General features: G+C 58.4%; 5 protein-coding genes across 5 annotated transcripts; 2 read left to right on the forward strand and 3 right to left on the reverse strand.

Moving 5' to 3' along the window:
• Positions 1-763: 763 nt before the first annotated feature.
• BJ171DRAFT_493980 (uncharacterized protein) lies at positions 764-4712 on the reverse strand. The gene is made up of 8 exons (XM_053109977.1): positions 4560-4712; positions 4246-4320; positions 3722-3897; positions 3591-3621; positions 3003-3286; positions 2639-2879; positions 2323-2499; positions 764-2094 (listed from the first exon to the last, which is right to left on the reverse strand). The coding sequence occupies exons 1-8, from the start codon at positions 4642-4644 to the stop codon at positions 1151-1153; spliced, it is 2013 nt and encodes a 670-aa protein (XP_052969322.1). The 5' UTR covers positions 4645-4712; the 3' UTR covers positions 764-1150.
• A 205-nt stretch (positions 4713-4917) lies between these two features.
• On the reverse strand, positions 4918-6803 carry BJ171DRAFT_596816 (kinase-like domain-containing protein). The gene is made up of 2 exons (XM_053114709.1): positions 6341-6803; positions 4918-6215 (listed from the first exon to the last, which is right to left on the reverse strand). Exons 1-2 carry the CDS (start codon positions 6661-6663, stop codon positions 5297-5299), a joined length of 1242 nt encoding a protein of 413 aa, XP_052969323.1. The 5' UTR covers positions 6664-6803; the 3' UTR covers positions 4918-5296.
• A 1547-nt stretch (positions 6804-8350) lies between these two features.
• Positions 8351-8806, forward strand: BJ171DRAFT_421029 (synaptobrevin; the record flags this gene model as incomplete). The annotated part of the gene is made up of 2 exons (XM_053107467.1): positions 8351-8538; positions 8674-8806. 2 exons carry the CDS (start codon positions 8351-8353, stop codon positions 8804-8806), a joined length of 321 nt encoding a protein of 106 aa, XP_052969324.1.
• Positions 8807-9428: 622 nt separating this feature from the next.
• On the reverse strand, positions 9429-12286 carry BJ171DRAFT_493991 (programmed cell death protein 2). Its single transcript, XM_053109978.1, has 7 exons — positions 12103-12286; positions 11701-11781; positions 11401-11501; positions 11132-11196; positions 10552-10954; positions 10242-10365; positions 9429-9934 (listed from the first exon to the last, which is right to left on the reverse strand). Exons 1-7 carry the CDS (start codon positions 12196-12198, stop codon positions 9710-9712), a joined length of 1095 nt encoding a protein of 364 aa, XP_052969325.1. The 5' UTR covers positions 12199-12286; the 3' UTR covers positions 9429-9709.
• A 589-nt stretch (positions 12287-12875) lies between these two features.
• On the forward strand, positions 12876-15060 carry BJ171DRAFT_439530 (aldo/keto reductase). Its single transcript, XM_053108025.1, has 6 exons — positions 12876-13227; positions 13338-13433; positions 13571-13798; positions 13939-14082; positions 14213-14490; positions 14601-15060. The coding sequence occupies exons 1-6, from the start codon at positions 13142-13144 to the stop codon at positions 14795-14797; spliced, it is 1029 nt and encodes a 342-aa protein (XP_052969326.1). The 5' UTR covers positions 12876-13141; the 3' UTR covers positions 14798-15060.
• The last annotated feature ends 40 nt before the right edge of the window (positions 15061-15100 follow it).

Consider the following 15100-nt stretch of genomic DNA (forward strand, 5'->3'; position numbering starts at 1 on the left):
TCTCTTCCTGCTTCTCTTGGGCTTTTCTGGTGGTAGGGAAGATATGCACGACCAGTTAGCGTTGGCCTGTCGCTGGTATCGGTGGGGCTGGAAGACCAAGGAGTCATGCTCCCATTCGGTCATGCGCACAAGTACTTTGGACATGGCACCGTGGTCGACACTGCGCCTTGCTCGACCAGGCACTCATGTGCAATCTCAACAGTCAGATGCGGGCTAGAGACGAGAGGCAGGGGAAGGCCACGGTCAATATAAGGCGTCGCACCTTCGCTTGGAGTCCTGTGTCTGCTTGAACAGGAAATCACGCAGCTCTCGCTCCGTTTGCTGGCGTCGCTGCTCCCGCTGGTCAACGGCAGCCCAGCTGAATGACATTGTCGGTCGTTAGCACGGGTCGGAACGGTTCTGGCGGCAGGGTTATGGTCCAAAGACAATCGCGATGATGGGTTGGTCTGACCCGACAAGAGACGGAGAGGCAGAGACTGGTGCAGTCGAATGCAATGCGGTGAAAGAGCGACAACGGGCTTGCAATGAGACATATGTGAGCGCCGATCACGATCGACGTCGATACCGCGAAGCCCTGATGAGATGGAATGCACGCAGACCCCATTCAGGGGGCCAGCACTACAGACATCCAAAGACGTCCATTCAGTCTGCATGAGCACCGCTTGTCTCGATTTCCAAGTCCATACCCATGGCCCATGGCCCATGGTCTGTTGCTGTGTCCCTCTGCAACTCCGAGACCAGTGTGCAGGTCGATTGTGGAGACCGGAGAGCCCCGGTGGTCTTCACTCGGAGGCTGCCAAAGTGATCTGTTATATTTCTTGTGACATAGTTGGACGCATGCCATCACATACTACGCTGACATATGGGTTGTGGGCAGGTGTCCCATTTCCCCCTGAGTAAAGTGTATTGCGGGCAATTGTTTTTCATTCTTTTGTATTTTGGAGAGCGCGTGTGGAGGGAGGAGGAGGAGGAGGAAGGTACGCTTCGGTGGTGCCGGCGGCTATCGAGACCGCATCGGAGGTGATGGGGGCCGAGGTCGCATCGACAAAGGCGATGGAGAAGTGAATGCGGCAGTTGCTCCATATCGACACCACCAGGGTTAGGATCAAGTGCAGGGAGAAGTGTATACGACCTTGGTGTTCGCGAGTACTCACATACGAACCACGGGGTTGGAGTCAAAGTCTGTCGGTCGCAGGAGGTCGGCAAAATCAAATTGGTTGGTCATTGGCAGATTGGGCGAAGGCGTGATGGTGGAGGCCTCGGAGTTGGACAGCGATGGAGTTTGCGAGAGCTCGCGCATGGTTCTTGGCCTTTCGGGAGCAGGGGAGGCGAGGACATCTGGTGGCGGTGCACTTGGAACGACCATCGAGCCGATGGCTCGCTTGCCCCTGTTCGAGGAGGTGCTGTCGATGATGGACTGGTAGGTCTGCGTGAGATTGTTCAGGGTCAAGGAGTCCAAGACAACTCCAGTTGCCGCTGCTCCGCTGATCGCCCGCAGATAGAGGGTGTTCCACTGGATGCACTCGAATATGGTTCGGCGCAGCAGAAGGGCGAGGGCCGTTCCGAGATGCTCGAGGGTGATCAGGATCTCGTTGAGATCGCTCAGAGCCTCCAGATGCGTGGGCGAGTTGAGAATCAACTCGAGTAGGAGCGTCGCTGCCGTCATGGCAAAATACGAGATGCACGGCAGCTGGTAGTTGCAGTCCGGATTTGGCAGGTTCGGGAAGCTCAGGAGGCGCGGGATAGAGCGCAGATAGGCAACGATGCACCGCGCGCTCTCGATCGAGCTCTGCGACGTGACAGAAGAAACCAGCCTCTGTGACAGAATGTTGAGCGAGTGATAGAGCGAGTGCAGGTGGTGATGGATCACAAACCGCCCCTGCGGCTTCGGCTTGTACTTTGGCGGGACCGACTCCCACCAATCCTGCAGTTGGTTCACGATCTCGGTGGCTCGGCATCGCTGCTCGGCACTGGTCGAGATCGGCGATATGATCAGGTTGGTCAGGCGGCCGCTGATGCGGCAGAGGCGGACGTACGTGACGAGGTCGCTATATCGTTCGTCAAACTGCTCTTCGAGGATGGAATCGTCCCAAGCTGATGAGACGGCGATGCAGCGATGCAGCGGAGATACCCGTGGGTAGCGGCCAAATCGGGATGTGGAGGGGGGGGGAATGAACGCGGTTGTTAGCGTCATGTTGTGCGGCATTCATAAGTGCCAGCAGCGGCCGCCATCTGGTATGCAGCCAGGCAGCAGCACAGATTCCGGGGTGAAAACGTGGCGTTCACGGACGATAAAGTGGCGTTCACGGACGATAAACTCACCATCATCGTTGATCACGACGGGTCGACCTGTCACGAGCGACGAGAAGCGGTCGTACATGTAGAGGCAGAGGAACGTCGCTCGATATGCCCGCCGCGATACAGAATTCAGCGGCGGGTTGCGCATGCTATCGATATTGATGTGGAGGCCAAGCTCCATCGCCATGGCCCATGCCAGACCTAGGATAGCCACGAGACTGTGTGAGGCGCCTGTGTACTTGCCGATACCTGCTGCGTTGTGCTCGAGCACCACTTTGAAAACGACGAGCTACCAGATCGGCGGCTTTGGAAGCGACAGAGTCCTGAGCCGGTGGCTTACCCAGATAATACGGGCCCTTGAGCTTGATGATCTTGCCCGGGAGAGCGCTGATGCCGCACATCAAAATAAGGCTCTGCAATACCATAATGTGCGGGTGGTCATAGAGTTTGGATATTTTGGCATACGATCGATCGGCTACCTTGCTCCGGGCGGCGTTGATGTCTGAGAATCCGAGCTCCTTGTGCAGGGTGGCCTCCATGATGACGGCCAAGCACATGGTCGTGAGGAGCAAGGAGAAGGGCTGGCGCGACAACCGGTCGGCGACGGGTCGTGAGTGAGGAGCTGCAAGCGGCGCACGAATGTGCCAGAAAGCAACGGGTTTGGTTGGGGGTGGCGGCGGCGGTGGGGGCATGCCCGAGCTTACCTCCGAGTGGAGGTCCTTGTCAAACTCCTCAAAGAAAGACGCCTCGTCGATCATGTCCTGGAAGGGAGCAATATGCTCAAAGTAGGTATCGAGGATTTTCCGGGTCATGATGCGGTCAAAGGGCATCGAGTCGATCTGGGAGATGTAGGAGCACGTGGTTGTTCGGCAGGAGACGAACAGATCGATGACGCCGAGCGAGTTGCGGGGCATGCGGTTCATACTGACGGCACCGCCGATGGCCGTGCCGCCGTAGAAGATGGTGGAGTTGTCGTTGGAGTTGTGGACTAGCAGCAAGGCAATCGATGTTGGCAGAGACGATAGCGATATTGGCAGAGACGATGGCGATACAGTTGGTGGTGACATTGAAAAGTTCGACCAGCGAATCCAAACAGTGTTGGTGGTTCAGTCATATGATTGAGACGCAGGATCCGTTGAAGTGTTAGCGCTTCGTTCCGCGGGTTTGCAGCCGGCTCGCACGGATGTGGTCTGGGTATCCCGTATCATCCGGATGACCCGGGCACCAGCGCATAGACAGCCATCGGTCTCCACACACTTGGTGCCGGACGAGACATAGGGAACATGACCTACTTGCGCACAGCATTGGCTTGTTTCGCTCAAACTGCAGCGAGGGAGGGAGGGCAAAAGGTGCGATTGATCAGCCAGGGTGGCTTTGAAAGCAGCAAGCGACCGGGTATCAGTGCCGGGCGAGCTCTGGTTACCGGAGAAAACGGCGAAAAGGGATCGGTGGACCAGTCCACGGCAAGCATGGACGAGCGATCAGCGGCAATGCCGCTCACGTCTGCCTGCGAGTACGAGCCCGGATAAGGGAACGACGAGTTGGAGATGCGTGCATGTCGGGGCGGGGGTCCCCGGCGCTTCTGCGGCGTAAAGTAGGCTGGAGCGGCGGTAGTTTGGGGAGTTAGTCGGTCAGCGAGGTTGTCTAGTTTGGCCCAAGCAGTCGAAGCGGCGATGATGTGCGCTGGGGATGAGCTGGAGGACGAATGAACAGCACAAGAAAGGAAGAGAAAATGACAAATGGAGGAGCATCGACCAAGCCCACCCATCCGGCAAGCTCGGACGGCTGTTGAGCGATGGCATTGCCGGCCAGGACATTCACATTCGACAGAATGTACGCATTGGCCAGGGCCGCCGCCAAGTCAAGACAAGACAAGACGAGGCAGCAGAGCCAACCAGACAGCTGCATCTCCCGAGCGTACCGAGACATCCCACCGCGGATACGTACTGCACATGATGCCATTCGCTTGACAGGGCTGGCATGGCGACTCTCCACTGCACTTGTTTCGTTTGGACCGACATGCTGCAAAGCCATGGATGTGGGGCAGAGGTCAATGAGGAGCAGCAGGGCTTTGAGGCCGGGTTGGGATTTGGGGACCCATGAGTCACTCCGAGCAGGGGGGCAGATTGTGGAAACAGCGGGGCCAATGCCCATCGGCAATGCCCCAGAGAGCGGCGGGTGGAAAGCGGCCGCAGACAACCCCCAATGGAGGCGACGGGGTCGTGGGTGCTGCTGGCGGGGGGGGGATCGCTGGGGCTCACCGTCGCAGGCACGCTTGATTCTGGTTTTCTTGGCTGGCTGAGGAGACTCCTCGGAGGAGTGGTCAGAGGTGTGCTTGTGGGACATGGTGCAGCCCGAGCCGAGCAGACGACGACAATGAGCCGGGGATGTGGGCGGGACAGCGGAACGTCGAGATCGAACGCAGCGAAGAGCAGAGGGCAAAGCCGGAGGGCAAGTGGGGCAGCGAGGAGCGAGGGTCGGGCGAGAGGCGGGCGAGGGGCAGCGAGACGGGCCATGGAAACGTCGTGGGGATGTCATGGGCGAAGCGCAGAAAAAGGCCAAGCCGACGCCCAGGATCCGCGCAGCCGATGAGAGAGGCGACTCTGCCGATCGGTCACATATGGTTTGAGGGCAGTGCCCGGTTATGTGTATTTTTTTTCGGTATGGGTACAATGAGATGAGACTGGAGCGAGGTTTTGCAAAGCAGATACTATACAGACTGGGACAATTGCAGGGAGGAGGGCAAGATTGCAGGGTGCGTGGAAGGGTATGCCGCGGATGAAGAATGGCAGATCATTAGGAGAGACAAAACAGATGGAGAATGGGAACTGCAGATGGGAGACGTCCGAGCACGGATGCTCTGGAGATGATGGCGGGTGTTGCAGGGCAGCGACGGCACCGACAATGTGTTGGCTGGGCTTGCGAAAAAGGTCGCGGCAAAAGCGAGTCTCCCGCCGAGCCGCAGCGTGCGGGTTCAGAGGCTTGACATGCTCCGCGTTCAAGCAAGACGCTGCTTGTAGGAATCAAAGAAAGGATGGGCCAGTGCCTGATACGAAGTCAGACGAGCCTTGGGATCCAGACACAGCAGCCCGTCCAGCAGCTGGAGCGCCTCCGGAGTCATTCGATCCTGGCTGTCGCTGTCCACAAAGGACTTCCATTCCTTGCGGGACAAGGACTCGACGGGGTCGGAGAAGTAGCCCTTCATGCGGTGCGAGGGCATGCCGACGTGGGCCTGCAGACGCTTGAAGGAGCGGCCGTAGCCGAAGACTTGGATGATGGACTGCAGTTGGTAGCGGGGATCCTTCGAGACAAAGACAAACGGCGTTCGCAGCATGAATGAGGCCATGCAGCAGCCCACGGCCCACATGTCGACGCCGTAGTCGTAGTAGTGGTAGCCAAGCAGCAGCTCTGGGGCCTTGAAGTACTGCGAGGCAACGTACGGCGAGTAGTCGTGGCCGGGCAGATAGAACTCGCCGAGGCCCCAGTCGATGAGGGTCAGCTGGCCTGTGGCGTGGTTGTAGAGGATGTTTTGTGGCTTGATGTCGCGGTGCATGATGCCGCGAGAGTGCGACTCGTCAATGGCGACGAGCAGCTGATACATGTAGTGCTGAAAGTCAGCGTAGGTCATGAGGCGGTCGCACTGGTCCCACGGAGTGGAGGCGAGAAAGGGAAAGACGAGCGCCGGCTCGGGGACGCCGTCCTGAGTCGAGTAGAACTGGTCCAGCAGCGGGACAATGTTTTTGGCTCCTCGCAGCTTGTGGAGCACCATGATCTCGCGCTTGACCTTTGGTGACTTGCCATGCTTGAAGACCTTGACGGCCAGGGGCTTGGTGGGGTCGCTGACCTTTCGGCCACGGTGAACGACAGCAAAGGCGCCCGAGTCGACAGATTCGCCGAGAACATATCCGAGCTCGCCACTGGAATGAAGGGATCCTGGGTCAGCGACTTGAACAGTAGCAGACGCAACAACAGCGGCCCTGGCAGATCCACAGCGAGACGACCCGCTGCCGCACACCTGTGTCTGGCAAACGACGGCCCTCACCTCCAGCGCGGGCTATAAAACTCCCAGTCGAGCTCCTGGGGATCGGTCTCGCAGTGGACGTTGGCGTAGAGATGCGGGGCCAAGAGCGGCTTTGATGGGGCGGGGTCAAATTTGGTCTTGAGCTTCTGCAGGCTGAACTTGATCTTCAGCCCGGGAAAGAGTGGCTTCTGGACGGGCTCGGGGTCGCTGGGGCATTCCTGGATGACCGCTGGAGCATCGTTTTGCTGCGACGAGGCACGGCCCATCAGAGAGAGGGATCTGCTGGCGAGCGAGGACGAGATCTGGGCCGAGCTGGCTTTTCGCGGCAGGGACGGGAGCGGCATGGCGAGTGGTGGTGGTGGTGGTGGTGGTGGTGGAGACGACAGGCCGGACAGAAACGAACAGGGAATCGGCGGCAACAGCGGGGAGGAACGCCCTATATACGGCTGATTCCGAAGCTTGGCGAGGCCGTGGCTGGCCCCGGTCACAGAAGCATGGGATGGAACGGCCATCTTTTCCTGCGGTGTTTTGGCGTGGGCAACATGGCCGCCTGGGCGTGGGATCCTGTGCATGGGTCGCCGTGACGGGCACTGCGCACGAACGGGCACGCGGCGACCCACGCAGCGGGCCGGACACGGTTGTGCAGCGAACAGTGTCCAGGCCGTTGTCAGAGTGGGTCTGCACCCCAGTTCCAGAGCAGCACACACACAGTGCACCGGCTGCCGCAGCGACACGCACCCGCGGCACGCGTGGGGCGGCCCGGCGCAGCGCACCAATCGGATGCACAGCCACCGGTCTGGCCGCTGTGCTGTGGGGTGCTGTCCCTCCGCACACGAGCGGATTTCGCCCACACAGCTGCGGCCACACGTGGAACCGCGTTGGCTGCGCACGACGCACAGCCCCGCCGCGACGCACCAATCAGCGCCGCGCAAGGGCAGATAAGGTTTCCGGCCGCGCCGTGGCTGGCCGCTCGCCAAGCCACCGTGGACGGCCGTCGCACCAAGGACGGAAAAGGCATCATGGATGGCAGCCGCCCTGCCAACCAGCCAGTCAACGCAGGGCAATATCGATCGATCGCCGCTGTCGCCGTGGGCCACCCATGAAAGCAGGTCCGCGATGTTCATGGGCGGGGCCATGGCACCGGCGCCCATGCCGCGTCAGCCCTCCATGTGCAAGCACGATTCTCCCAGACACATCTCTGAAGCAGACTAGGATGTACCGTCTCCGTGCAGTTCATAGGGTCGGCGTTGTTCGCTTGCAAATGGGCAGCTCCTTTCTCTGCAACGCTGCTGCCCGGGCTGGTCTCCAATCGCCAGCGCCCAATCACCCCCCCACACACAAAAGCCTTTCCATCCGACCTTTCCTTTGGAAGCGGCAGCGCTTCTGTCGTCATACTCGCTCTGGGCAATGACATCGCTGCAGCCAGTGAGGTCAGCACGCAGCACCTGCGCTCCTGTCGTCCACCTTTCTTTCGGGAGCTCTGCTGATCCGTGTGTTGCCAGAGCCCATCTGTCTCTGAGGCATTTCCAGCGCCGCAAGTCTCTCCTCGCTCTCCGCTACTTGCTCACTTTGCGTCTGCATCCCCATCGAAGCCTGAGCTGATTCCAGCAAAATCAAACTCTATCCGGCTCACCTATCGAGTGTCGCTGTGTGCCTTGTCTGGTACGGGCCTGCATTTGCGCTCTGTCGTTTGCATCCGCATACTGCCCATCTGGAGGAACGAACGAGAGTTCAACAGCAAGCTGTTCGCTGTTCGTTCCATGCAAATGTTGGCTGCTTTGCCATAGCCATCGCTTCGTTCGTCACTCTGAGGGAGGGAAACAGGCGACTGTATCGTTACCCACTCGGCCCGCATTCCCTTTTTTTGCGCTGACGAAGGTCCTTTGCCCTGTGTTGCCCGCCATTTTGCCTCCTGTTCCCCTCCCCTGCGGCTATTGCTGCTCCGGCGTCCGCTCCCAACCAGTCCGTCTCCAGCACCCCTTTCAGCTCGTTCTCTCAAACACCTAGAACTGTTATACCTTCGAGCCCAAAATGTCTGCTCCACCCAAGACAACGCAGGTCCAGGGCCAGGTCGATGAGGTCATCAATATCATGCAAAACAACATCGAGAAGGTTATGGCCCGCGGCGAAAAGATCGAGACGCTGCAGAACAAGACCGACGACCTCCAGCAGGGCGCCTTGCAGTTCAAGCGCGGGGCAACCAAGGTCCGCTCGCAGATGTAAGCATGAGACCGCAGAGTGGCCGCTGGCTCGGCATCGCCAGGCTGGTGTCGTCGCGAGTATCGGTATCGGCTGGCAGTGGTGAGCGTTTTTAACCGGCATTATCTTCGGTCGTGCTTCCTCCCTGAGCACAGGTGGTGGAAGGATTTCAAGCTCAAGATCATCATTGCCGTTATTGTGGTTGTCGTCCTCGTCATCATCATCGTGCCGATCGTCAACTCGGTCAAGTCGTCGGCCCCATCATCGTCGACCTCCACGTCCTCGTGAGTAGTCGTGAGTATCCGCGCGGAGCTGGTGCTTGGGTTCTTTGCATCGCCCAGGCTCGTTATGCACACTCGTGTTTCTTTCGTCCTAACACCCCGATTTCCTCTGTCCCTACTTCCACCCTGGCGCAATCAGCCACTCCTGAATCGAATACGCCAACCAGCGACTCCACCTTCACGCTCCCGTTCATCTGCGCTCCCTTCTTCTGTCGATCGGCTTCACTCTGCGGTTCTGTCAATACACACAAATGCATGTTTCCCTCCCTCGTTCCCGCGCCTTTTGCAGCTCCGAGGACGTTGATCGCAGGGTGTCTCGCTTTGAACGAACGAAGCACGCACGGACCAAAGAGGGCCCAAAACGAAAATGGGATATTCTGTTTTTGAGTTGGGGCGTCGCTTTGTTCTGAGTTCCGAATACACCCATCCATGGCCAAACAGCACATTCAAGGAGAGACAATTTGACTGCCTTTGCGAACGCCTCGTGGATGCTATGGGAGGTATGTGCATCGAGCCCACGGAAACCCATATTCGCCGAGTACTTTGAGCAGTTCCATCATCACCCAAGACCCAAGACCCAAGATCCAGAACACACGCCGAGCGCCCCGGTAGACCAACCATTTTGGCATCAAGAAACCACGGTGCTGTTCAGATGGCCGAATGTGTGTTGTATCTCGGGGCTGTGCTCTCCTGAACCAACAACAGGCAGGGCCTGAGCTATGAAGAAGCGCAAGTGGGGCACTGCCCTGTTTTCCTGAGAGCAGCATTGCATCTATTTGTGTTGTGACTGAGCGATCTGTCCGGCTCCGATTCATCGAGTGTGATCAGATCACTCCTCTCATTTCCTCCGACCAGCATGGACAGCCAGAGCGAACAAGCGACAGCGTGAGAGTGTGCTTGATGATCCCCATCAGTTCTCTTCCGATGGTTGTTTGGGTGGCTCGCCCTGTCCCTTTCGCAGCGAGTCTCCCCATCCGTTCTCGGTAAAGTCCTGCCGCCAAACAAACTCCTCGATGTAGGTCATATCCTTCGGTTGACAGTTCTGGGTGCACGAGAACACCAGCAGCGTGCCCCAGTCGAGTGAGTCGGTCGCAGAATGGTCGTTCTCGATATAGTTCAGCAGTTGCGGCATGACCTGGGGGTGTGGGCCGGTGTGTCAGACAGAGGGAGAGATATCGCAGGTACAATTAGATGCGGAAATGGACATTGGGCAACCCCAGAGGACAGCGGTGCTTGAGCTAGAAGTCTAGAGACCGCCACGGTCGACTTGTCGTGGAGGCAGGCCGATGGTACACAGAGGGCAGCGCCTCAAAACCAATGCACAGTCAGGGCTGCCCGCCTGCGACAGCAAGCTGGATGCATCGACTCGGGTCCATGTCGGCCGGATAGGCAGGTTCGCAATCCAATGCATGCGAAGCCATCGACGGAGAGGGCCAACGAACCTGGAACTCAAACTCTCTCTTTCCGCCGCAGTGGAGACACAGCCCAACTTCTGCATCGGTTGGCTTGCCCATATCGCTTCCCCACAGCGGTGGCGGGACCTCTCCCTCGGCGTTGCGGTTGTATCTGGCGGCGTCATGATGGCGCAAGCAGCGTGAGATGCTGTCGTCGCCGTCCTGTGCCCAGGGCTCGGCCTCGGGCTTGCTCTCGAGCCCAATGCAGCCTTCAGTTGCATTCCAAACGGCGAGCGACATCCTGGCGAACGAATCACGCGGGAATCGTCGCGATGACAATGGAGCAGCCTGGCTTTACCTGACTACTTGCTCAGGCTCGATCATAAGCCGCTTCTGGAACTTGAGGAAGGCCTTGTCCACGTCGACCTTGCTGTCTTCGTCGACTTCATCTGGGTCCGCCTCCTCGATGGCGGCGCCATCCATGAGCTGCTTGACTTTGTCGTCGTCCTCGTACCGATGCGTTTTGGGATCCGGCTCGGCCTCGGACACCAGTTCGTATTCGGGGAACACCACCTTGGCGAGCCAGTCAGCCGAGATCTGGTCGTTGTCGATGGACTCGCCCTTGGCAATCCGCGGGCATTGCTGCTTGTGTCCTCCTTGATTCCAGTGAACCAGTTGGTGCTCGCGCGAGCAGTATCGGGCCACTTGGCACTTTGCACATCGCTTAGTTCCGTCCATTCCACACACGAAGCACATTGGAACTGTCGGAGCACGACCAGGTCAGTGTGGGAGAGTTTGAGCACATGAGAGTGGGGATATGAAACACGCATCGTCATGCCATGGAAAGATCGACGGCCAATCAATATAGTGCCACATGCTGCCGATCCTGACGAGTTCACTGGCAGGTCAAAAGATATGGGCAAGGAAGAGCCTCGTACCGTTCCGTGCTTCGAGATCGTAGTATGGGTTGTCTTCCGGAAGCTGGCTCCTGAAGACTTTGATTCTGCAGACCGGTGGAATGACGATGCGGATGAATGCACAATCCAGTCTCTCCGCTGCCCGTCAAAGATTGTGCGCTGCAGGGCACCCGGCTTTCGGAGGATTCAGCGAGGAGCGATCGTGGGTCTCCTCTCGTTCGGTCCAGCACCCATCCATCGTGTAAATCATCCACCCAGCGTGTAAATCCATCGCCAGCGGTTCGACGTACGCTTTCTTCCACGAAGTCTTGTGGCACGATCCATTCTTGCAGCAAAACACATAGACGACCCGATGGAATGCATCTACCGAGTTGTCTTCGGGAGTATACATCTGCGCGAGTGGGTGTCCGTCCGCCCGCCGAATCGATTCAGCCGCAAGACGATCGGCTGTCAGCGGAGCAAAACAGCAGCCCACAGCCAACGGGATGGACCCAAAACGCAAGCTGTTTTTCTATGCAAGCCATCCATCCGCACTTGGCTCCGCTATCCAGCTTGCATTGACACGACCATGGCATGCACAGACAGCGCACCTGAAGCAGCAGCGGCATGATCTTCTCGCAAACACCGCACTTGGCAGAGTCGGATTTCATGGGTATCGGTGCAAGCCAGAGCTGCGATTCGGATGGTTCGTTGCGGCAGCATATATCCCGCGGGGCAAACGATCCAATGCGTTTCGATTGCGGGAGGCCATGTGGGAGGCCATGCGGGAGGCCATGTGGACCGGGCAGAGATTCGGAACAAACCAGGGAATAAGCGCAAGGCAGGCAATGTCTCGGGGGCAGGTGGGTCTTGAGGGGGTACTGTCGGCCACCCTTGAGCGCTGTCTAGGTGCGGACGTCTGACCAAGGGGCAATAGCCTCCGACCATAGCCTCCGACAAGAGCGGCATCGTGCAAGGATGCAGTTGGCGACTTGCAGCATCCAGTTCCGTACCGGCAGGCCGCCGACTTTGTCGGGAAAGCTGTGTAGATCCGGAATAAGCGGATCGGTCGGATCGACCGGCTCCACAAAGCCGAGGCTGATGGACATGGCGACAGGGAGGCGCTGGAGCGGGAGTTGTGGTTGCCGGCAGTGGGTGCTGGACAGGCGCTTGCAGCCGTGCGAGATTTGGATGCCGTCGTCGTTGTCGCGGGCATCGTCGCGGTCTCGGAGCGCCCAAGGTGCAGCGAAAAAAACGCTCACGTGGACAGGGGGAGAACAATCCGCCATGGCGCGTGGTCGTGGTCGGCTGCGAAAGCGGCCCCACCCTCCTGACAACAGACCTCGGCTTCTTTGACCCGCCGGCGACGCATTGCATCCTGGCCGAGGCAGACAGACAAGCAGGAGCTAGTACGTGGCCGATCCTGTGCCAACGGTCGCCGCTTCGGTTCTCCCTCGTCGGCCGTCCCGGCTCCGGCGACTAGTGTTGATCGACACCTCAGATGTCGGCGATACATCGGCGTGGCCAAAGACGGGCATACCGACACATCGGTATATACCTGCGCATTATCGTGTGTACAGGCCATCGGCGATTGAAGTCGAGCCCAGCCAGCATTGACCAGTGCCGCTTCATACATCGGTCCTGCTGGCACCCTCGAGCATTGGGCGTGGCTGGGTGCGAGGTCGTGCGACTACATTTGTCATCGCCAATCCACGATCTTTGTGTGGCAGCGTCAAATCCATATTGAGCTGCACGATGCGACTGTCTGTGATACCGCCACTGTGGGAGGCGAAGTACTTGATGTTCCTCCTGCCCTGCCAGGATAATCGGTTGCGTTGACAGCGGACGTTGTGATTAGAATCTGCGCGCCGTGAAGGCGACTGGGCCACCCCAGACCGGATATAAAAGTCGGTCATCGCCTGCACCTTCCCTCCACACCATCCTCGATCTCACCGGTCACTTCTCTGATAATATCTCTGATCATCTCCCTGATCGCAACTTTGGCTATCTGCTCTACTACCTTGAGTTCCACCCGTCGCTTAATCAATTGCCATGTCGCCCGTCTCTAAGATCCCTACTCGTGCCCTCGGTCGTAACGGCCCCCAGGTTTCCAGCATCGGCCTCGGCTGCATGGGAATGTGAGTCACACTTTCAGTTTTGCCGGTATTTCAGTCGCATTCCCACACCACTGTGCGGCTTCCCGTGCACTATCCTCTCCGTGCTCATATATATCTCCTTGTGCTTCCAGGAGCGAGTTTTATGGTGCTTCTTCGGAAGAGGACGCCATCAAAGTCCTGAACCGTGCACTCGACCTGGGCTGCACTTTCTGGGATACAGCCGATATGTAAGTGTTGTGTTTGCACAGACTGTGGGTCGTAGATCCAAGTATGCTCTTGGGTGTCGTTGCCCGTTGTCTCATGGGCGGGCTCAACTGCATCCTTCCGACAACTGAATTCCCTGGGGCGTCGTCCTGTTTTGCAGTTACGGCCAAGGCGAAAACGAGAAGCTCTTGGCAAAGGTCCTTGCCACCCGCCGAAGCGAGGTCTTCCTCTGCACCAAGTTTGGCATCATCCGCGATCCAGCTTCGGGTGCCATCGTTGGATCGTCGGGTGCCCCGGCCTATGTCCGCCAGTCGTGCGAGGACTCGCTCAAGCGACTCGGCATCCAAACCATCGACCTCTACTACCAGCATCGCCCCGACCCCACTGTGTAAGTGGCTATTGTCAGTTGCAGCCGTTCAGCGCGCCCAGGGAGACTTGTGCCTTCCATCGCGTTTCCCACGGTGGCTTGGAGTCCAGCGCACCGAGCCGCTCGGTATGATGAGCTGATCCGTCCTGCATTTCATTCAGCCCCATCGAAGACACTGTCCGGGCCATGGCCGAGCTGGTGGCCGAAGGCAAGGTTCGCTATCTCGGTATGAGCGAATGCGACGCCGAAACCCTGCGCCGTGCCTGCAAGGTCCACCACATTGCTGCTATCCAGATGGAGTACAGGTACTGCCTCCATATATCCGCCCGTTCGGCTTCTCATCTTGTTTCGCGTCATATTCGGCAGCTCCTGAGTCACTGCATGCATTTTCCGGTTCCCATTGTTGCTTGCCTAACCAAACACGCATTCGCACAGCCCCTGGGTCCTGGACATTGAGCAGAACGAAGTGCTCAAGACCGCCCGCGAGCTGGGTGTCGCCATTGTTCCGTACAGTCCCCTCGGCACCGGCTTCCTCACCGGCCAGATCAAGAAGCTCGAGGATCTTGCTGAAGACGATGTCCGTCGTCTCAACCCGCGCTTTATGGGCGACAACTTTGCCAAGAACCTCGACCTGGCTACGAAATTCGAGGAGCTGGCCAAAGCGAAGGGTGTCAGTCCGAGCCAGTTTGTGCTTGCCTGGGTCTTGTCGCAAGGTGTGTTATCATGCTGTTCATGCTCCTCTATACTGCGAAAGAGTTGGGTGGCTATTCACCTCCCGATTCTGATGCTCACATCGACCGGCTGTCCTCGCACGAATCCACAGGCGACGACTTCATCCCCATTCCCGGCACCAAGCGCATCAAGTACCTGGAGGAGAACGTCGGCGCAACTGCCGTCGCCATTACTTCCGAGGAGGACAAGGCGGCCAGAGACATTCTCGCATCTCTCCCTGTCAGCGGCTCGCGCTTCTATCCCATGACCTCCGCCGTCAACTTCAACGACACCAACAACCAGAAGTGAGCGGATACCGCAGATCCCAGTGTGGCAGAATCGGGGCTAACTATGCGCCGATCTGTTTGTGAACCTGACCAGCGTGTCTGCGATGGAATACAGCCCGTTCAGAAACAAGATATCATGTTGTGGAGGACATTGGCGTCGCGATGCGTGAGTGTGGTGCATGTATTTGACCACATGTGTAGCCTGATGTAGAGTGCCGTCTCTCGAGATCGAGATGCCGAGCCGAGCCAGTCGCTTGGTTCAATACACTCTGCCTAGTTCCTGCAGGTGGATGGCTATTGCGGACACTGGGTGTGGGTGTATTTC

The sequence above is a fragment of the Polychytrium aggregatum genome (assembly GCF_025602895.1).
Source record: "Polychytrium aggregatum strain JEL109 chromosome Unknown BJ171scaffold_8, whole genome shotgun sequence".
NCBI lineage: Eukaryota > Fungi > Chytridiomycota > Chytridiomycetes > Polychytriales > Polychytrium > Polychytrium aggregatum.